Here is a 17813-nt window from a genome sequence, read left to right on the forward strand (position 1 = left end):
TCATTACAATGGGGCCTGTTGTTCTTAGAAGATTATGAGAATGACAGACACGCTGGCAAACTAAGATGAAATACATGACTTAGTCTCGTACAATTCAGAAGGGTCACATGATCCAACTGCGTAAGCTCAAACGAGCGCTCAGGATTACAATCACGTTCTCTAGAGACGATTCCCGAAACAATTTGGGACCGGTCAGGGATTCAGCGAACCTGAAGCAGACAAGAGGGTCATTTGCTTTCGCCAGGCATCTATAGTTTGATAAAGTGAGGCAGATCCTGACTAATCCTCACATGACAGTGCTAGCCGGTGGGTCACTGGATCTCGACTCTTCATACTTCCACCATCCACTAGTCCCATCTAGTTTGCTTCTCTCCTCACTATCGATCCCAGTTTCCAGGATCCGGGAATGCTCCGCTGCACCTTCAGTCACAAATCCTCCTAGCGGATATGGTCCAAGCTCAGGCTCCCGGAAAGTCGGTCCGCTTGGCTACCGCATGCACCGAGTGTCAGCGTCGGAAGCAAAAGGCAAGCATCCGAACCTATCATGAATTTCAATCAGCTTGAGTACATCTGCTAACGCCACGGTATATAGTGTAGCCGGGAATGGCCCTGTAATCACTGCCAAGCACGAAGGATTGCCCATCTCTGTAAATTCACACCGAAGAAGGTGCTCAAGGCTAAGCCTGTCTGTAATGATTCAAGGTCCGCTCAAGTAAAGCCTCAATTGTCCTATACCATTATTGACGCTCGCAGGGCGATAGATGTGTCTGCGAGAGACGATGGACAAAGCCTGACGGAAGCTCGTGGCTCAGTCGTGTCGGGCATCGCCACCGAGGATGATTTCCGCATGCTGGGATACCTCCCCGATAACGACGATCCACATGCAAGTGGCGCTGAGCAATATGTAAGACTGCAAGGTCGGCCTATAATTGACCATGTAAATGCTAAGTACTTTGTGCTACAGCAATCAGCCGCATTATTGCCCTCACAAAGACTCGTATCGCCCGAATTGGAAAAAGCAATTCGCACTATTCCCCCCAAACCTTATACAGGTAAATGTGGCGACAGCTCTTCGTGATAGCCTGCTTACCTGTGCGACTCGTGCTAGATATCCTGGTGCAGTACTTCCTGAGTGAGATGAATGACCAGTACTATTGCCTCTACCCACCGACTTTTTCGCACGACTATGCGACGTGGTGGTCGGGCAAAGCCAATGGCCAATCATTGACGCCCGCCTTTACAGCCTTGCTGCTGCATGTTTGCGCATGCGCAATTCTCTACCTGGATGTCGAGACACGGCAGCAACTGGAGACTGATCTGGGCGAAAACTATACCAGTCTGTCCGAACAATACCATAGTACTGCCAAGCAGCTCAGCAATACCATTGGTCCAGGCAAAGGTGGATTGACGCAAGTACAACAACTCTTCCTTGGGGCAATATGGTACAAGACTGAAGCATTATTTGTCGAATCATGGCATGCACTGGGAGCTGCAATTCACGAGGCCCAAGAACTAGGTCAGTGCCCCATACATCCAGCCAGTCTGATACTAATCCGGAGTAGGAATGCATCGTAGTTCCTCCAAAGCAAAGGTAACTGAATTCGAACGGGAAATGAGAAGACGGATATGGTGTCTTCTCTACACCTGGGACTGGTAAGTCCTTATCCCTTCTGCAATACCCTACACTAACGCCACAGGCAAATCTCACTCCTCTTATCACGCCCATTCATCATCAACAGCAGCAGCTGTTCCTTCGAACTACCCAGTTTACGGCTCGAAACCCCCAACACAGAAACCTACACCCCGTCCCCAGTAACATCCATATCCCTCCAATGTCAACTAGGACAAAGAATCTCCAAAGTCCCCGGAGTAATGAGCGGCATCCTATCTCCAGACCAAGCCATCGCCATCCAACAAGAAGTCACCCGATGGATCGACACCTTCCCCCCAATCTTCCACCTCCAAGACCCCGACACCACTCACGACCACACCCACGCCTATATACCCATGCAACGCCACCAACTCCACGCCCTGGCCCACATGGTCACCTTCATGCCCCTGAAACCCTGCCTCACCATCGACCCCACCACCAAAAACACACCCACCCTCGAAAAATCCCTCCAACCAACCGCAGTATCCTGCGCCCTGAACCTGATGCTCTCGGCTCAGAAACTCCTATCACATCTCCTCCCTGCAAATGGCAAATTCCACTTCGCGCCGTTTCTGATGTTCGACACGGCTGCGTATCTCTGCTCTGCACTTAGCCATGATAAACATCGGAACCTTCCTCAACGGGAGAAGGTACTCGAGTGCATATCTCTAGCCCTGAGTACACTGGAAGATGTTGCCAGAACGGCCAAAACAGGCGCTACCTGCTATGCTGTTCTTGCGAAGATAGTGGGTAGCATCTCTCTTTCTGCCGAGGAGAGGGAAGCGGTCTGGTCGAAGAGGTCTCCTACTATAACGTCTACCACTGATAGTACTGATGATGCGGGATGTTCTTCGTCAGAAGGTACTCTTACGAGTGGACAGGACAATGGTTTAGTCTCACGACTGCTGGAAAAACATAGCCCCTCAGACAGTACACCTATTGATATGCATGGGTATGCGAGTGGACTAGGACTGGATGGTATTCCTAGCACGGGCCTAGAGTTGGACCTAGATCTGAGTGACCTGAATCAGATCTGGGATTGGGATAATCTTGGTTTAGATCTAGATATACCCGGTATCCAATCATGAATTCTTGATGATTATACTATACAGAGACTACAACAATCAAAGTGTCAGCCGTTCCAGATAGAATCTCTATCTAGTAAACAACAACAACAATACCTCTCTCCTACCATGCCCCTTACATCATATCCAAAATATTTCTTCATATACATACATACATAACCTATAGCATAACCATCATATACATCTAATCATTAATCATCCAATCCAGAGTCCCAACGCCAATTCGCCACATATTTACCGATTAATCATGTAACCCCATCCATCCATCAGTCAAAATCAACCTACTCATCTTCTTTCTCCTCCCCATCATCGATAATCATCTCTACCTCCTTAACCGGATGCAACAGCATCGGCGGCAAACACATCCTTCCCTCACCCGCCAACTCGGCCTGCTCACCCCCCTCATTATCAACCTTATACCCCAGCCAACGTTTCCACAGATTCGGCGCAAACCCAGCAGAGTAGAACCACGTCGAGCCGCGGAAGTTATGTTCCCTATCGCCGAAGACTGACGTGCGAGCACCACCAGACGCACCGTTCCGGCCAGCGTTGAATACCGATTCGAGGTACTGAGTCGGCCAGCGGCGGTCAATGTACACTGAATGGGGTACGTAGACGGCCTTGAACCCGTGATGGAGGGCTGTCGTGGCGGGCCACATTTCGGAGAACATAGTGTGGCGCTTGTGGATCGTTTCGTGGTGCATGGTTTGGAGGAGTTTGTTGGAGAGCCGGGAGGCGGTGATGATGGAGGCACGGCGGGGAGGAAGAGGGCCGGTGGAGTGGTCGTAGCCGGTGACGTCGTCGCGGAGGGGCCAGGTTGTGCCTTCGGGGTCGAAGAGAGGGTTGAAGACGATGAGGTCGGCTTCTTCGTCGACGCCCCATTCGTAGCGGTCTTTGTCGATCGTGGTGGGTGGGATGCCTTCCGAGGGGACTTCGAGGATGTCGGGTTCGTTAGGTCGCTCCGGACCCCAAATTGGCTTGTCGCCTTGTTGTTGCTGTTGCGCTTTCAGGGACTCGGGAGTGCGGTCTTGACCGGGTCGCGAGGCGCCGGCGGCACTCCAGAGGTTGTTGGGGCTGTTGGTGCCGATGTCGGTCTGCACGCGGACCATCTGCCGGAAGTCTTCCCAGGTGCCGTGCACTGAGGGGACGTAGAATCGGGCGTTTCGCTCCCAGAGACCCTTGCGTGGCTGGGCTCGGGCCCAATTGATGACTTTGTCGAAGAGGTGGTACCAATGGCCGGTGTACCGGGCGTCCATTTCCCAGTTCCAGTAGTAGTCGTATCCCGGGTGCTGATGGGCAAAGTATTGCATGGGCATGTAGGTGCTGCGGTATACGCCGTGCACGGATAGCCCGCGGGCCCAGGTCTCTTCTAGACCGGGATACATGAGATTCATTTGCCGCTCGGACCAGAGGGTAGCCATGCCGCGGAACTCGGCTGGCAGGGCCTCGTTTAGCACGCGCTCGTAGACCTCATCGTCAGCCCAGATTTGTAGGGTTTCGTCCCGGACCTGGACCAGGAAATGAATGGTGTATTCGCCGCCAGAGAGAAGTGATAGCTCGGAAATGAGGGATCGTAGATACAGGATGTCATCCGGGGTGTAGTGAAAATCATTCCACGTGCGGATCACGAATGCAGTCCGGGGTAGATAGGACTTTCCATCAGACCGTGCCTCGTCCTGGGGCGCTTGCTTGGCGTCTGGTGCACCCACGGTCATAGTACGGAAGCGGTCGGATTGTGAAGCAGGAAGATCGCGGAACCGGTGGCTGTTCGAAGCCAAGCATCGATTCTGCGCCGCAGCCCAGTCGACGCGACGAAAGTCAACTGGCGGAACGTCGTTCCAGACACGCTCCGCACCTTCACGATCGCCTTCGAGGCCTGCACCGATACCACCCTTTCGCACACTGTAGCCTAGACCGTAAGGACCAAGACGCCCAAAACGGTCAAAGCAAACGTCGTCTTGGATACCGATCATCTCATTGGAGCCCATGGCCGCATCTGGAAACCCACGAGGCACACCCGGATAGTGATGTACCAGAGGGATCCGTAGGTTCTCGTCCTCGTCAAGGAAGCAGTCACGCTTCTCACCGTACTTTTTGACATATTCCGCGGACGAGTAGTCGGGATAAGGGTTGAAGATAGAGCTCGACAATGGCAATGTCTGGTCCCGGGCTTGAATGATGGTATCATTTGCACCTTCCGCGCTTACAACGCCCAAGATCTCCGGATTATCGTTGGGATACTCTGGCACCTGTTCGCTTCGCGATACCAAGGACCGGATGCCGCCATGGTAACGTTTCAATAAAGGGAAACTCTCCCACTGTGCCGGTTTTGCAGCAGGCTTCGGCAATGGAACATTGACGCGAGTGACAGCTGAAAGGAAGGTAAAGCGAAACAAGGTGCAGATAAACAGAACCAAGAAGGCCAGTAGCGCGAGACAAAGCCATCTCATGATCCGATTAGGTATGCGATAGCCTGGCCTGCTGCGAGAACGTCGCACGGGTGCCACCGGCGCTCTGTTCAGCATGGGCCGATACGAAGCCACCGAGGAGGAGCTTTCCGAGTCATCTTCAATGTCTGAATCATACGAGCTGTAGCTATCGCGACGGTAGTGGCGCCTCGGCCTCGATGGTTGCTTCTCAATGTCGACGACATCGCGATTGTCGCTCGAATAGGGCGATGATGCATTGACCTGATACCTCTTCGAACGGGCAGGCATGGCGGAGATCTATGTTCGCATAGAAAGTATGTATTGGTGGCGACGTCAGAGGTATGCGAGTGGATCAGGCGATCAGTAGAACGGCATCAAGTTCGGAGAAAAAGAATGCTCGGCAGTCGACTTTGTTTCTGACTCGGCGCTCGATTGCTGCAGTGAGTGTAGACCCAGCGTGACTGGGCCCGAGAATGGGCGTGCGACTATTGCGCACGTCTGCGACGGAGTGCTAGTTAAAATGGTATACCACTACTATAATAGCAGCGAATACAAACAAACCAGAACCAGCCACAGAAACCCCAGAGTGACCACGGATCAAGGCCAGTGGATCTCAAGCAAGTTAACAGGTGACGATGGCGAGAACAACCCTGTATCAATCTCGATATCAACAAAACAGTGAGCTACCGACAGGTAACGACATAGCGAGCTGTTTGGTAGATCGGCCAGGAAGCGTTGCCCAAGGGACGGCCGTGCTGATGCACTAGCCCGGCAGGACGGCTTGGCGCAAGACATTGAGGCTGTCTTTCTTGAGTCGGTAAGGTGCCATGAATGGCTGAGAGAGATGGGATTGATGATGCTATTGACGGTGTATATGCACTCTCAAGATTAGCCATAATGAAGTTGTTGCCTTCAAATGATCCGGAAATACAAAGAAAGTCCCTTTTGGGATGGAATGTCTTGTGCTGTCCACATGCGGTTAGAGGCAATTCACGGTCATGGACTAGTCCAGTACGGGCATGTCGTCGCCTGAGGTATCAGTGTGACTGATCAGGCCAAAAGAAGCAACCCCCAAAAGTGAAAGACAAGAACAACAGGAAGTACAACGACCAGGCAGAACACACACACAAGGAACATTCTCCCTCGTGCCTTTGCCATTGATCTGCAAGGCGCATCTGCACTATCTTCTTGATCCGACGCTGGCCGCCTCACCTAGACTATACTCGACTTCTAGGCATGATCATCTCCTACAAATCCTCGGCAACAGCGGTAAGATCACTCTTCAGTTGTCAATTGACCCGATATAACTGACAACACAGTCGTGAACTTCCAACAGGATCGATCTGAGCCTCTTTCATGAGAAAGAAAAGCAAGCATCGAGTCCAGCGTGACCCTACCCACGGGCCCACAGTTACCCCAGCTTTCTCTCCACACGCCCAGACACCAACTCACATTCCACCGCCAGCCACGAAAGCCTAACAAAGACCAGACCTGAACCCATTGTGCAAGAATGTGCTGGATTGGGAGCACCGCCTCGTGTGAGGGCTCTCAGAAGGGATAGGAAAAGTCACCCGCTGACTGGGTCGGCATGCCGTTGCTGACCGAAAAGATGCTGCGGAAACTAACTCGCTAGTCTAGTTAATATTTGCTTTGCTTTTAGTTCCCGAGACCACCCCCATTGGAATGGCTGTCGTCATACATCACAGTGACGACGATCCGTCTCGTGTTTCCAAGATCTCATGATGGCCACACCTTTTGTTTATCGCACACTGCATTATGACACTGAGAGTTGCTATTACCCTATAAACGGAGATCAACCTTCTTTGTCGCCTAGACAGCTTTCGCCTCGCGGTACTTGCGGTGTGTGATGCAACGGTGATGATTGGCCCACCTGTCCATGCACGCTGCATCCAGCAGGTTCAGGTTCTTAATCAGGAGGTCTCGATGCCCCGACGGATAGCACTGTTTGCTTCCCCGGCCATTCGATACCAACTGGGTCAGTCCAGTATCGTGGCACCTGCGGTCTTGATGCCGATGACTAACTATAAAACTAGAGAGTGAATCACATACTCCCGGAGGCATGCAGCTCTCCCGACTCGAAGTCAATTGAGATAGAATCTATACCACTCATCCATACTCTTCCTCCCAGCCAAGCAGCGCCAGTCTCTACTACATAAGGCAGGGTGAATAACGAAGTGACGACAATGGTCCGTACCTCCTTCTTGCTACCCAGCAAACCTCCATTAACACCAAACAGGAACACCCGACAACCAACCACACCTACAGTCCACCCCTGGACAGCATATTCCTCCTCCTACCAATCCTCCTCATACCAACCATCTTCCTCCTCCACCGCATTCACAAAGACTACCAAGCCTTCCTCGCCCTCGGCCCCGGCGGCACTCCATCGACCCCAACAGGCTACCTCCGCATCTGCCTCCTCCGACTCTTCACAATCCGGGACCCCTTCCAACCGCCCTCCCTCCCACCAACCCTCCTCCCCAAGACCGGCCTCCTAAACTCCAACAACCTCCCGCAACGCCATGGCCCACGCCCCACCGTCGCCGGGATAGCTCCCCAGCGCCAAATGACCCAAAAGGCCAATCCAGCCATGTACGAGACCCTCTCGACCGAGATCCAGAAATTAGTATCCCAAAACCCAGACGCCCTCTACGAAGGGACCTCATGCTTCGAAAAACACAGCACGGGCATGTTTTGCTCCAGCACCGACACACCCCAGCAACAAAGCGCAGGCACGCTCAAAGACCGCGACATCTCCTCACTAATGATGTCCCGCAACCAACAATGGCGTCACCGCCGCACCTGCAACGGGGAAGTATGTCACGCGCACCCCAGCGACGGGAGTCTGCATTTGACGCTGCATCCGGCGGACGTGAAAGCAGTGATCGAGCGGGGCTGGGGCCAGCGACATCCATTAACGCGGGAGAGCTGGTGGTGGTGTTATTTGAGGACCGTGCCGACGGGGTTCGTCATGATCTATGCGCCGAGGGATCAAAAGGAGTTGGAATGTGTCTTGAAGATTATTCGTGCTGCGGCGTGGTGGGTGAGCGGGGAGGAACTGGTGCAGCAGAAGACGCAGAAGTGGGAGGGAGCACCTGTTCGTCGTCAAGTTGTCGAGGGATGTAGGTGAGGTGAAGTTAATGAATATATATATACACTGTATATACATGGTAGTATAGTATATCAGTTCATATATATAGTAGAGCAAACAAGATCGTATTGGATAATTGGCTTTGGGGATGTGGAATGTGGTAATGGGACGTTCGTTCAAGGACTCGACAGAGGGGGCAAACGGAGGAACCTGAAAGATGGATAGACTGCACTCGATGATACTAGCTATAGTCATAGTCATAGTCATGTTATATTTATAAAATGTTATCACAACTCACTAAAAGTAGAATAAAAAAAACCGGCCACTACATGCACTCGTTCTACATTCTCATTCTCATTCTCGGGGCCAAATGCATCACAGCCCAGTCCATGGATATACTGCCTTTCCTTTTTCCATTTTGTCCCTTGTTCCCGTTCCCTCCCTTGTTCTGCGCCGAGCACGAGGTCGAGTCGAGTCGAGTCGAGAGAAAGGGAGGGAAGGAAACGGCATGCGGTTGAGAAGCACAAAGGCAGAGAAGAAGTCGTAAAAAAAAGAATCGGGCGGCGCCAGGGTGACAAAAGAAATGATAAAAAAAAAGTAAAAGCTAATAGCATAGAGGAATGAAGAGCCGTTAGAGAACATACAAGAACCACCAAGTTTAGCAAGCATAATCCCTTTCCCCTACACGAGGTGACTTTGCCGGCCCCGGTTCCCCATCCAGCATCCGCAACTCCCAGGTTCACAAACTTCCAGGTATTCTTCCACTCATTAGATGATCAGTTTAGTCGCGGTTCGTTTTCCGCAGCGTCTCAGCAAGCCACTCCAGACCCTCGTACAGACCGTCACCAGTCGTGGCGCAGGTGGATTGGATGTACTAGAAAAAGGAAGCAAGCGCGTTAGTTGGGTGGATACTCGGGAATCGACACCTTAGGTGTCGATATGCGAGGGGCATATAACTTACCCAGGGGCGGCGGGTGAGGCTCTGCAGACCAAGCTGCTGAGTGATCTCGGCAGGGCTCATGGCGTTCTAAAGAAAAGGAAAGCCAAAGTTAATATCCATTGTTTCGGCCTTCACGTTGTTGCGATGGGAATAGATTTCAAGCATACCGGCAAATCTTGCTTGTTGGCGAACACCAGGAGAAGGGCATCACGGAGTTCATCCTCGTTCAACATGCGCTGCAACTCCTCACGGGCCTCGACGATACGGTCACGGTCATTGCTGTCGACAACGAAAATGATACCCTGAGTGTTCTGGAAGTAGTGTCTCCAGAGAGGACGGATCTTGTCCTGACCACCGACGTCCCAGACGGTGAACTGAATGTTCTTGTATTCGACGGTCTCGACGTTGAAACCTGCACAGCACAAAACAACACTTGTCAGTCTTGTTGTTTTCCCATCGTGGATTGAATTGCATTTCCAAGCACAGTATCGTTCCGTTCGGCGCTGAGCCAAGCCCAACTACTGATCGATGCCAAGTTCTGCTTTGTCTGGGCCGAGAAAAGGGAGAAAGAGGTGGACTGACCAATCGTGGGGATGGTGGTGACAATTTCACCCAGCTTGAGCTTATACAGGATGGTGGTTTTACCGGCGGCATCGAGACCGACCATCAGAATACGCATCTCCTTGCGGCCCCATAGCCGGTCGAACAACTTGGAGAAAGTGAGACCCATGACGACGGTTGCGTGAGATTCAAAGGTCTAGGGATGAGAATGCGATGTTAGAATCAATCTGACCAAGAGAGTCCAGGGTGTGCGAGATCCACACCGCACGGTCGGAGAGAGAGGGGAGAAGAGTGAGAGAGTGAGAGGGGAGAAGAGTGAGAGAGTGAGAGATAGAGAGGGTCAAGCGACAGAACACAGACCTAGTGACGTCGGGCAGAGGAGGGGGAAGGTATAGTATAAGAGTAAAAGGGCAAGTGGTATGACGGATGGAATGGAGTGGTGGACGAGGGGCGAAGGTAATCAGGTTAAGGTAGTCACGCCGGGGAAACACGGCGGGCAGGACAAATCAGGGGGAGAAAGCGGTGGCCGTTAAGGAAAGGAGAGGAAGGGAATAGAGGTGTGTGATCGGGTGACAAAAATGGAGAGGAACCAGCCGGGGAGAGAGAGAGGGAGAGGAAGGGGAATATAGCAAAACTTACCAGGTTGCGGTTGAAGCTGGAGAAGGAGAGAGGGAGGGAGAAAGAGGGAGAGTTAGAAGGCGTGGATACGACACAAGACAGTTAGAGACAAGCTGGAGATAGTGAGTGATCAGTCAGTCAGTCTCAGTCAGAGTCCGTCAGTTCTGTTAGTTTCAGTCAGGTCGGTCAGGTTCAGGTCTTTTTTCCCTTGCCGTACGCCAGAAAGACGGTTTTTTTGACGAGGTGGTGGGATTTTTGGGTCGAGAAATTCAGCCGCTCGGCGTAGCTTCCGTCACTAACGAAACCAGCTGGTCAAAAATACCAAACTATGTATTCTATTCTCTGTTACCAGGATGTCTTTTACGCAACAAACAGGCACAATGCTTGCAATTGAAGACAAACAGTGTATATAGATTGAATCTAGGATAGTAATAGAGGTTACCACTAATACTTAATACCATCCAGCAGACACAGACCGTCTCGACGAGGCTCTTGTGGTGTCCTCCTGCTCAAGACTGCGGCTCCCGAATGGAAAAGAAGAGGACACGGTGTTTCCCGTCAATGGATTCCCGATTGATACCATTTCAACATCCCTGTTGCTGCCTCGAGATCGGCTTACCCACGAAACAAGTCCGTACCGTTTTTACGCCAAATGGAAACGGGCTTCATCGTTGCCTATCCTCATGTCGCCCACAACGGTCTAATGCTGCTACCCGTTCACAGCCTCTTTGCTTTGCCCAGCATACTCTCTTGCCTAGTATCTATCTGTCTCCCTCCTTTGCCCCCCTGGGCCCCTCTTGGTCCCGAGAAAAGGTCCAGACACCCGGATCGGTGCCCACTCGGACACCTGATAGGTTCCCGAACAAGGCTTTCTGGGTACCCCGTCCCAGTGGATCGCCTTCGGTGGCACTACTATGGGGTGCAAGTCAAGAAGGGTATCGATGGATGCCTTGTGCTCACGCCTGCCGGTCAATTGTCCCTAGAACATTGGGAAATGGATGAGGATGATTTCAGGGTAAATTCCGTAATTTGGTGGCCATCACACTAATCATCTCCTGATTAGATTGACGAATCGTCTCACGCGCATAAAGTACGCCGTTGCGTTAAACACTTGGGTTCGTGCAAGCCCTCGGAACCCACAGGGGCCACTTTCAGCTCACTACGCGTCATGCTATTATTCATCCCTCGTGCCAGATAAGCAAGCGATCCTCATAGCGACGGGCCACTGCCGCATCATCCCCGTGACTCCTGGAGGCGTGGCATTTGCAATTCCCCGTATCGAATTTCCATCATTGTTCGAGGCCATGCCGTCATGGCTCGTGCTACTGGTGTGGGCCTCAGGAGAATAATTGCGAGAGCATGTGGTAGGGTCTTGATGGACCCTGATTTGGATGGGGCGAATGCACCCGATAGGTAACATCGTTCGGCCAAACAGATCACATAGCAGTTTCTTGTCATGAGCATTCGAAACGTGCACTGCGGAATAAAGTAGCAGCAGTGGAGTAGACATGTGACTGGTCTCTTCTCGAGATCTATAGCATCAGATTCGCTTGCATGGTGCTTGTAACTTGTAATCTGTTCATTCGTGTGCAGGGCTGCGCATTGTGCAGGAAGCTCTATATATGCTGAAGGCTGGGTATCTCTTATCGTAACACATAACTCGACGCGTCAAGATCGATGGCTTGCGCCGCCCGATGTCTCGTTTCTACGGTAGGAAACCCGGTCTCTCGACATGCGGAAAAAGCTTCGGGACAACGATTGGTAGATTGTCTTGCCTTCCACTGTGTCGCTGGCATATCCGAAAATCCAGAGCAGGACCATCGACAGGAACAAAATCACACCAAAGCTGACCCAGTACTGATTGATCGTATATTCGCCCTTGACGTTGCGAAGCTCGGTGGAGAAGTAACCAGTCATCAGACTGACTGGTAAAAACAGGATGGTCACTTTTGCGAGTAGAATGGTGATTCGCGTCAGCTTCTCAACGGCTTGCGAATCCTTGAGGGCGATCAAGTTGAAGTTCTAGTGATCGGTCAGTATATTCCTTCTGTTCCAGGATGGACAAACCTACAAGGAATGTGAGGTTTTCCTTCTCTGTCAGACAGCTCTCAATCTCCGACAGACAATATAGCTTGATGCGATCGAGCAGTCGTTCGAATCGAGCTACAGCAGGCGGACTAAGCTGGACACCTACATCGGCATCTAGAGTTGAAAAGCTGAAACTTTCCCTCGTCGAGTGGCGAGTATCCCCAACTTCGTTTTCCGCAAAGCTTTGTCCCATTGCCATTGGAAGTCGATTTGACCGGGCCTCGTCACGCAGCAGACGCTGTCTCTGCAGTATACGCATCATGATAAGCTCATAACTTTGATAGAGACGTCTCAAGACGGCCAACTGTCTACCCAGCCGATGCAATTCATGGACCAGGTCAACCTCCGGTCTCGATAACATGTCTTGCCTCTGAACAGTGTTAATGTATGCGTGTGGGAAGGTAAAGAGCCATCACCATGGACTTACAAGTCTGTTGAGGGATACCCCGTATTTATGTTCGCGTTGCGCAACGAGAGCATACGATGAAACCCAGTCATCGAATATATAGTAGAACAACAAGCTCGGCCCATCTTCTTGCTTGATGCTCACCTGTTCTGGACCACCCTCAAAGAACGGTCTTACTCGAATAGTAACCAACGAGTCGCTTTCAGACGAAGCAAAGTGCTGTTTTGAGACCCCCGCAAAGATGAGCTGGATGTTCCTGCGGACTACGCCGAGCACAGCTTGCAGCTCCTTCTCCGATGGCCCAGACAAACCAGGGAATGGATTCTCCTGCATGCAAATGACCGTTCCTTGACCAGTCAGCACAACATCCTCGTGTCTCCAATAGCAAACTTACCATCATTACATAAGATCAACCAGGTCCATAGTCGCTTTCCATCCGGCAACTCTTTCCCATTATGTTGGTCTGTTTGAGGAATAACAAATAGCGAATTGTACCCAATACAAGTATCTAAATCCGCGTTAGTAACCGCCTCAATGAATTCAAAGATATAAGCATACACTTTAAACCATAGTCCACTGAGCAAAAGTGCCAAATCTGATCGATAACGTTGCCAAAGGTAATGCCTCTGAACGCCGCCAATGCCGCGATCTCTTCAGGATGTCTCAGGTTCTGCAAGGCGTTTCCCTCCACATCATCTGGACGAGACCGACGAGAGCGATCGATATTATTCGAGCGAAGATTATTCCGCTGTGGCTCAGAAGGCACAGGAGGCTTCGAAGGACGTTCCACCGGATCCGTACACATCAACCCCTGCAGCCTCTCTGAAACACCATAGTGATTCGTAAGGGTCTTGATCAAATCCTTCTGTTGCTCCGGAGCCCAGATATTACTAGATAGAGAGGTCAGCAACCGATCTTAACAACAGATAAAAAAATTCAAAATGCACAACGTACATCCACCTCGTCCCAAAACACTTCGGTTTCTAAGCCATCAACGTCAGCACTCCATCTCCCCCACTCCGCAGACAGCACATACAGGTTTCCTCAACATCGCCGCAACATCCTCCTGCCCCAAATTCACCGCACACCAAGCATCATCATTCCCAAAGTCGAGCACAAAGTTACGCGTTTGGGAATCCTTCAAGAGCTTTAAGTAAGCCTTGAGGTTAGATTCGTCATCGATATCGCAGAACGCGTTTTGCAGATTCGGTCTGGATTTAAATCCGGCGTAGTATTCCTGGGGTGTTTGGAAGGTGGTTGAGCGGACGAGCTCGGACATGCTTAGTAGTAGTTAGATGTAGCTGCGCGTGTCAGAAAGATATCAGTAAAGACGATGTAATAATAAGTAGTAGCGGAAGATAAAAATGCCCAGAAACTCAATGCACACAACAAACACAGGAAGATTGAAGAACAGAGCAAAAGACGAAAGACAAGGCTGCCGGCGCTTCTAAATAACTAAAAACGGACGCATAGCTAACGTAACCTACTAACCTACCCTGTAGGTATAGTCTAGCCCAGTCAGTCAGTCAGCCCAGCCGTGCAGGTGCATGATGATCGAAATCATTCGAAGGGCTGAGACTAGAGCATAGTCAGTTGCCGCGGGGGGGGACGACAGCTAGGAACTAGTAGAGGGGTTGGGATTGGTGCATCGCAGCTGACTGACACACGAGGGCGGTGCGACGATCCATCACAAGCGCCCTTCGAGCTGAATGTTTGAGAGGGTGTGAGGGTATGCAGATTAGCGCCCGTGTGACAGGCACCAATCATGAGTACCGGGAAGGTGCATACTAGTAGTACTAAGTACTAGTAGTTCGGGGAGTGTATTGCTGCGCCATCATTGATATGGGGTTTTCTTTCGGAGAATGATGCAGGTGCTTTAGGGTACTAAGAAGAGGGGGGGCGGCTATCGAGTGAGCGTGTTAGTGTAGCCGCAGGGTCGGTCAGGGTCTATACTAGTATGTGGTGGGCGTTGGAGGGTTGAGATGGTTAAAGATTGTGATGCTGGCGAGAAAGGTTTATTTTGAGGTGATTCTCGCAATAACAATTTGTTTTTCAGGATTTGATAGATTGGGATTATTATGCTATCTCATTCAGAAATAGAATAGAATGTGTGGTTTCAAGGGTAGAAAATTGTATCCGGACTTGCATGTCTAAGCCACATTGCAGTGGCTTAAACCTTACAGGCATCGTCGGAGCCGAACCATGGATGCCTAATGGAAAGGTACACCAACAGGGATCTCTTATCGAATGTTACGTAGATATTTCTAGGATCAATAGAATCTAGCCGCTGGGGGGATAGGATGTGTGGTCGACCATGTCTAGGAGACAGTGGCGGTGCATACGACGATGGGTAACCAACGGTGTTCCATATGATTATCTTAGCCTCGACTTCAACAATGCTTTCTCAACCCTTCAGTGAGAGTCGCAACGCCCTCAAAATAACGCAGAGACTAGACGTCATGTCCCTCTGGTGAGTAGTACATCGTACAGATGCTGTCGCTACTCGGTTCAGCTGTCGCGAACGTTAGCGCCCGTGACCCACCCATTTCTATAATTGGGTCCGTGCCCAAATGGTGGATTGCTACAGACCATCTGATTTTATCAACTGTCTTTGGAGGTTGTTGATCCTTAGAAAGCCAAGCCTGTATTTGTGGCAGAAAACTGGTTGGTAGGTAGGACTACATCATGAAGCAATGACGTATGTTTATCTGTGTACTGGCAAAATGATTATATTATCTATCAAACATTCGTAACTATAGACAAGAAAAAGGGACAAAAGCCGCGGTATAGTCATGTCTATCCCAACAGCATTTCCACAATCATTGTGGAAAGAATATGTTGAATATAAATATTCGTGCATCTTGTATCCCGTCCCTAGAGGATACCGCACCCCATCAACAAAATTTTGTTAAACTCTGACAGACGGCCAGACTCTAAATCGCTTATGTTATCGCTGGAACGATCATCGCTTGCTATCTCAAACAGATTTCGAGGGAGGTATACGAAGAGTCGGGGAGGCGGTTATATACGGTCACATCGATTAAGCTTCTTGAGCCCATCGTCGCTCCCGGAGAGGCATCTCTTCACCTGCCTGGGTCCGCGACCCGTCTACCTCCCGGCGCCATGCGTAGTATTCGCCGAGACGGACCTCGGCGTAGGAGGCGTAATCGAAGTCGATCTGTGAGATTTGGGCTTGGATGAGTGACCACACGCCCCTGATTAGATTAGCATGTAGTATATGAAAAGCACGTAAGGGACAATACCAGTAGAGTCCGGGAATGCCTCGGAACCGGTCGACGTCTTCGTAGAGTCGGTCGACAATCTCCCCTTGAGATGACTCCGGGATACCCTTGTGGTAGCTGTAGCTCTTGACATATTCGGTCAAGAACTCGCGTCGCACAGAACGGGTGGGCAGCATGTTGTAGTCGCAGTCATAACCGCCCCATTCGGCAAAGTGGTTGACAATGTCGAAGGCGGCAGGTGAGGGGGTGGCATATTCGTAGTCGATGAAGTTGACAACGGCCGCTTCGTCTTCCGAAGAGGCGCTTTCGGGCAACACGATGACGTTCGCGCAAAGAAGGTCACAGTGAGAGAAAACCAACTAGTGTGAGGTTAAATGGTCGTTCCGTATAACAGGGACTAGTGCTACGTACTCCACCATCGCCTAGGCCCTTTCCATCGTCTAGCTCGCTGACAACCCGCTCCAGCTCCTTTTGCAGACTAAGTCTCCGTTGGCGCTGCTCCTCCGTGGTCGTGGGCAGAGCAAGGATCCATTTTTGGAGCACACTCCACATGCTCGGCCCAGGCTGCTTTGGGGTGATCACGGAGATGTCCTCGTGCTTCAACTTCTGGCAGTGTGCCGTGGCCTCATCTACATGTTGCATCAGGGTCACGTCCTCGGCGGGCATTAGCGGTGTGGCAGCTCCCTTGATGGGCAACACCGCATGCCACTGCGCAAGTCTCCTGGCCACACCACGCCAGACGGCAGGCGTGGCAAGGTCCTCCGCGCTGGCTGGGCGGCCACGGAGGAACCGGTACAGGAGGCCATTGTTGAAGCGCGCCAGGAGAGGAGGGGCTAATCCATGGCTGGCAAGAAGAGCATGGGATCTCGTTTCTCCTATAGGTAGAAGTATCTACTCAGCAAGTGTCGCAATGGGCAGAGAGGAGGGGCAAGTAGTGACCCCGGGTGGCATACTTTCGCGGTCTATGAGGATTTCTGTGTGGTTACCGTACGCTCGCATCAGTACTGCTTCTTGGTCTATCTGCTCCTCGGTCAAGCCGGGCTTGCGATTGATGATTTTAAGAAGCTGAAGCCACGTTAGTCCCATAGAATGGCGGTGTTGCCTCTTACAGCGAGCACCGGCGAAGAGAACATTGCGAGGAACACACAGTATTGGTGATGCCATCCGTGAACCGGACAAACTCGATCTTGTTGTCCGGTCCCTCCCAGTGCGGGTTGAGTGTCAAGATGAGCCTCAGCGCGGAGGCATGAGAGTCGGCATGATTGTATGATAGGGGAATGTGACGAAAGGGCCTGCGGTCTTCTGCATGCATTATGGCGGTTGTGGGAGAATCCAAGGGGTTGAAAGGAGGGAAAGAAAAAAAATGGCGGTGATCGAACAATACGCGACAGTCGACCAGGGTCTAGCCGTTCTAGAACTCTTCCACGCAAAGTCAGCCACACGATTCAAGCGATTTGCTAGTTATTGGGATGATAAGGCATAGCCTTGAATTAAAGCACACATGTAGAACAAGGGTACCCACGTACCTACTAAAATGTGATAGACAGAACAGGAGATTTTCCTTTTCCCGTGTGGTCCGTGAGCCGTCTGAAAAGGGGTGATTACGAGTACAAATTGGCCGGCAATTGATACTACTCTCAGAGACAGGCGCAAGAGAAATGACGAAGAGGAAGAGAACAGG

General features: G+C 51.2%; 6 protein-coding genes across 6 annotated transcripts; 2 read left to right on the forward strand and 4 right to left on the reverse strand.

The window, feature by feature from the left end:
* Positions 1–447: 447 nt before the first annotated feature.
* On the forward strand, positions 448–2739 carry AKAW2_30655S (uncharacterized protein; the record flags this gene model as incomplete). Its single annotated transcript, XM_041687193.1, has 7 exons — positions 448–525; positions 593–702; positions 754–904; positions 965–1052; positions 1109–1516; positions 1563–1653; positions 1698–2739. The coding sequence occupies 7 exons, from the start codon at positions 448–450 to the stop codon at positions 2737–2739; spliced, it is 1968 nt and encodes a 655-aa protein (XP_041541102.1).
* Positions 2740–3017: 278 nt separating this feature from the next.
* Positions 3018–5453, reverse strand: AKAW2_30656A (DUF3405 domain-containing protein; the record flags this gene model as incomplete). Its single annotated transcript, XM_041687194.1, has 1 exon — positions 3018–5453. The coding sequence occupies one exon, from the start codon at positions 5451–5453 to the stop codon at positions 3018–3020; it is 2436 nt and encodes an 811-aa protein (XP_041541103.1).
* A 1916-nt stretch (positions 5454–7369) lies between these two features.
* On the forward strand, positions 7370–8316 carry AKAW2_30657S (uncharacterized protein; the record flags this gene model as incomplete). The annotated part of the gene is made up of 2 exons (XM_041687195.1): positions 7370–7372; positions 7423–8316. The coding sequence occupies 2 exons, from the start codon at positions 7370–7372 to the stop codon at positions 8314–8316; spliced, it is 897 nt and encodes a 298-aa protein (XP_041541104.1).
* A 742-nt stretch (positions 8317–9058) lies between these two features.
* On the reverse strand, positions 9059–9947 carry arfA (putative ADP-ribosylation factor; the record flags this gene model as incomplete). Its single annotated transcript, XM_041687196.1, has 4 exons — positions 9059–9151; positions 9239–9304; positions 9385–9629; positions 9800–9947. 4 exons carry the CDS (start codon positions 9945–9947, stop codon positions 9059–9061), a joined length of 552 nt encoding a protein of 183 aa, XP_041541105.1.
* A 2117-nt stretch (positions 9948–12064) lies between these two features.
* On the reverse strand, positions 12065–14169 carry AKAW2_30659A (uncharacterized protein; the record flags this gene model as incomplete). Its single annotated transcript, XM_041687197.1, has 7 exons — positions 12065–12418; positions 12468–12854; positions 12912–13237; positions 13285–13398; positions 13449–13780; positions 13845–13873; positions 13927–14169. 7 exons carry the CDS (start codon positions 14167–14169, stop codon positions 12065–12067), a joined length of 1785 nt encoding a protein of 594 aa, XP_041541106.1.
* Positions 14170–15930: 1761 nt separating this feature from the next.
* On the reverse strand, positions 15931–17444 carry AKAW2_30660A (putative ethanolamine kinase; the record flags this gene model as incomplete). The annotated part of the gene is made up of 5 exons (XM_041687198.1): positions 15931–16105; positions 16154–16491; positions 16544–17007; positions 17086–17197; positions 17280–17444. The coding sequence occupies 5 exons, from the start codon at positions 17442–17444 to the stop codon at positions 15931–15933; spliced, it is 1254 nt and encodes a 417-aa protein (XP_041541107.1).
* Positions 17445–17813: the final 369 nt, after the last annotated feature.

The sequence above is a fragment of the Aspergillus luchuensis genome, chromosome 3, assembly GCF_016861625.1.
Source record: "Aspergillus luchuensis IFO 4308 DNA, chromosome 3, nearly complete sequence".
In the NCBI taxonomy this organism is placed as follows: Eukaryota; Fungi; Ascomycota; class Eurotiomycetes; order Eurotiales; family Aspergillaceae; genus Aspergillus; species Aspergillus luchuensis.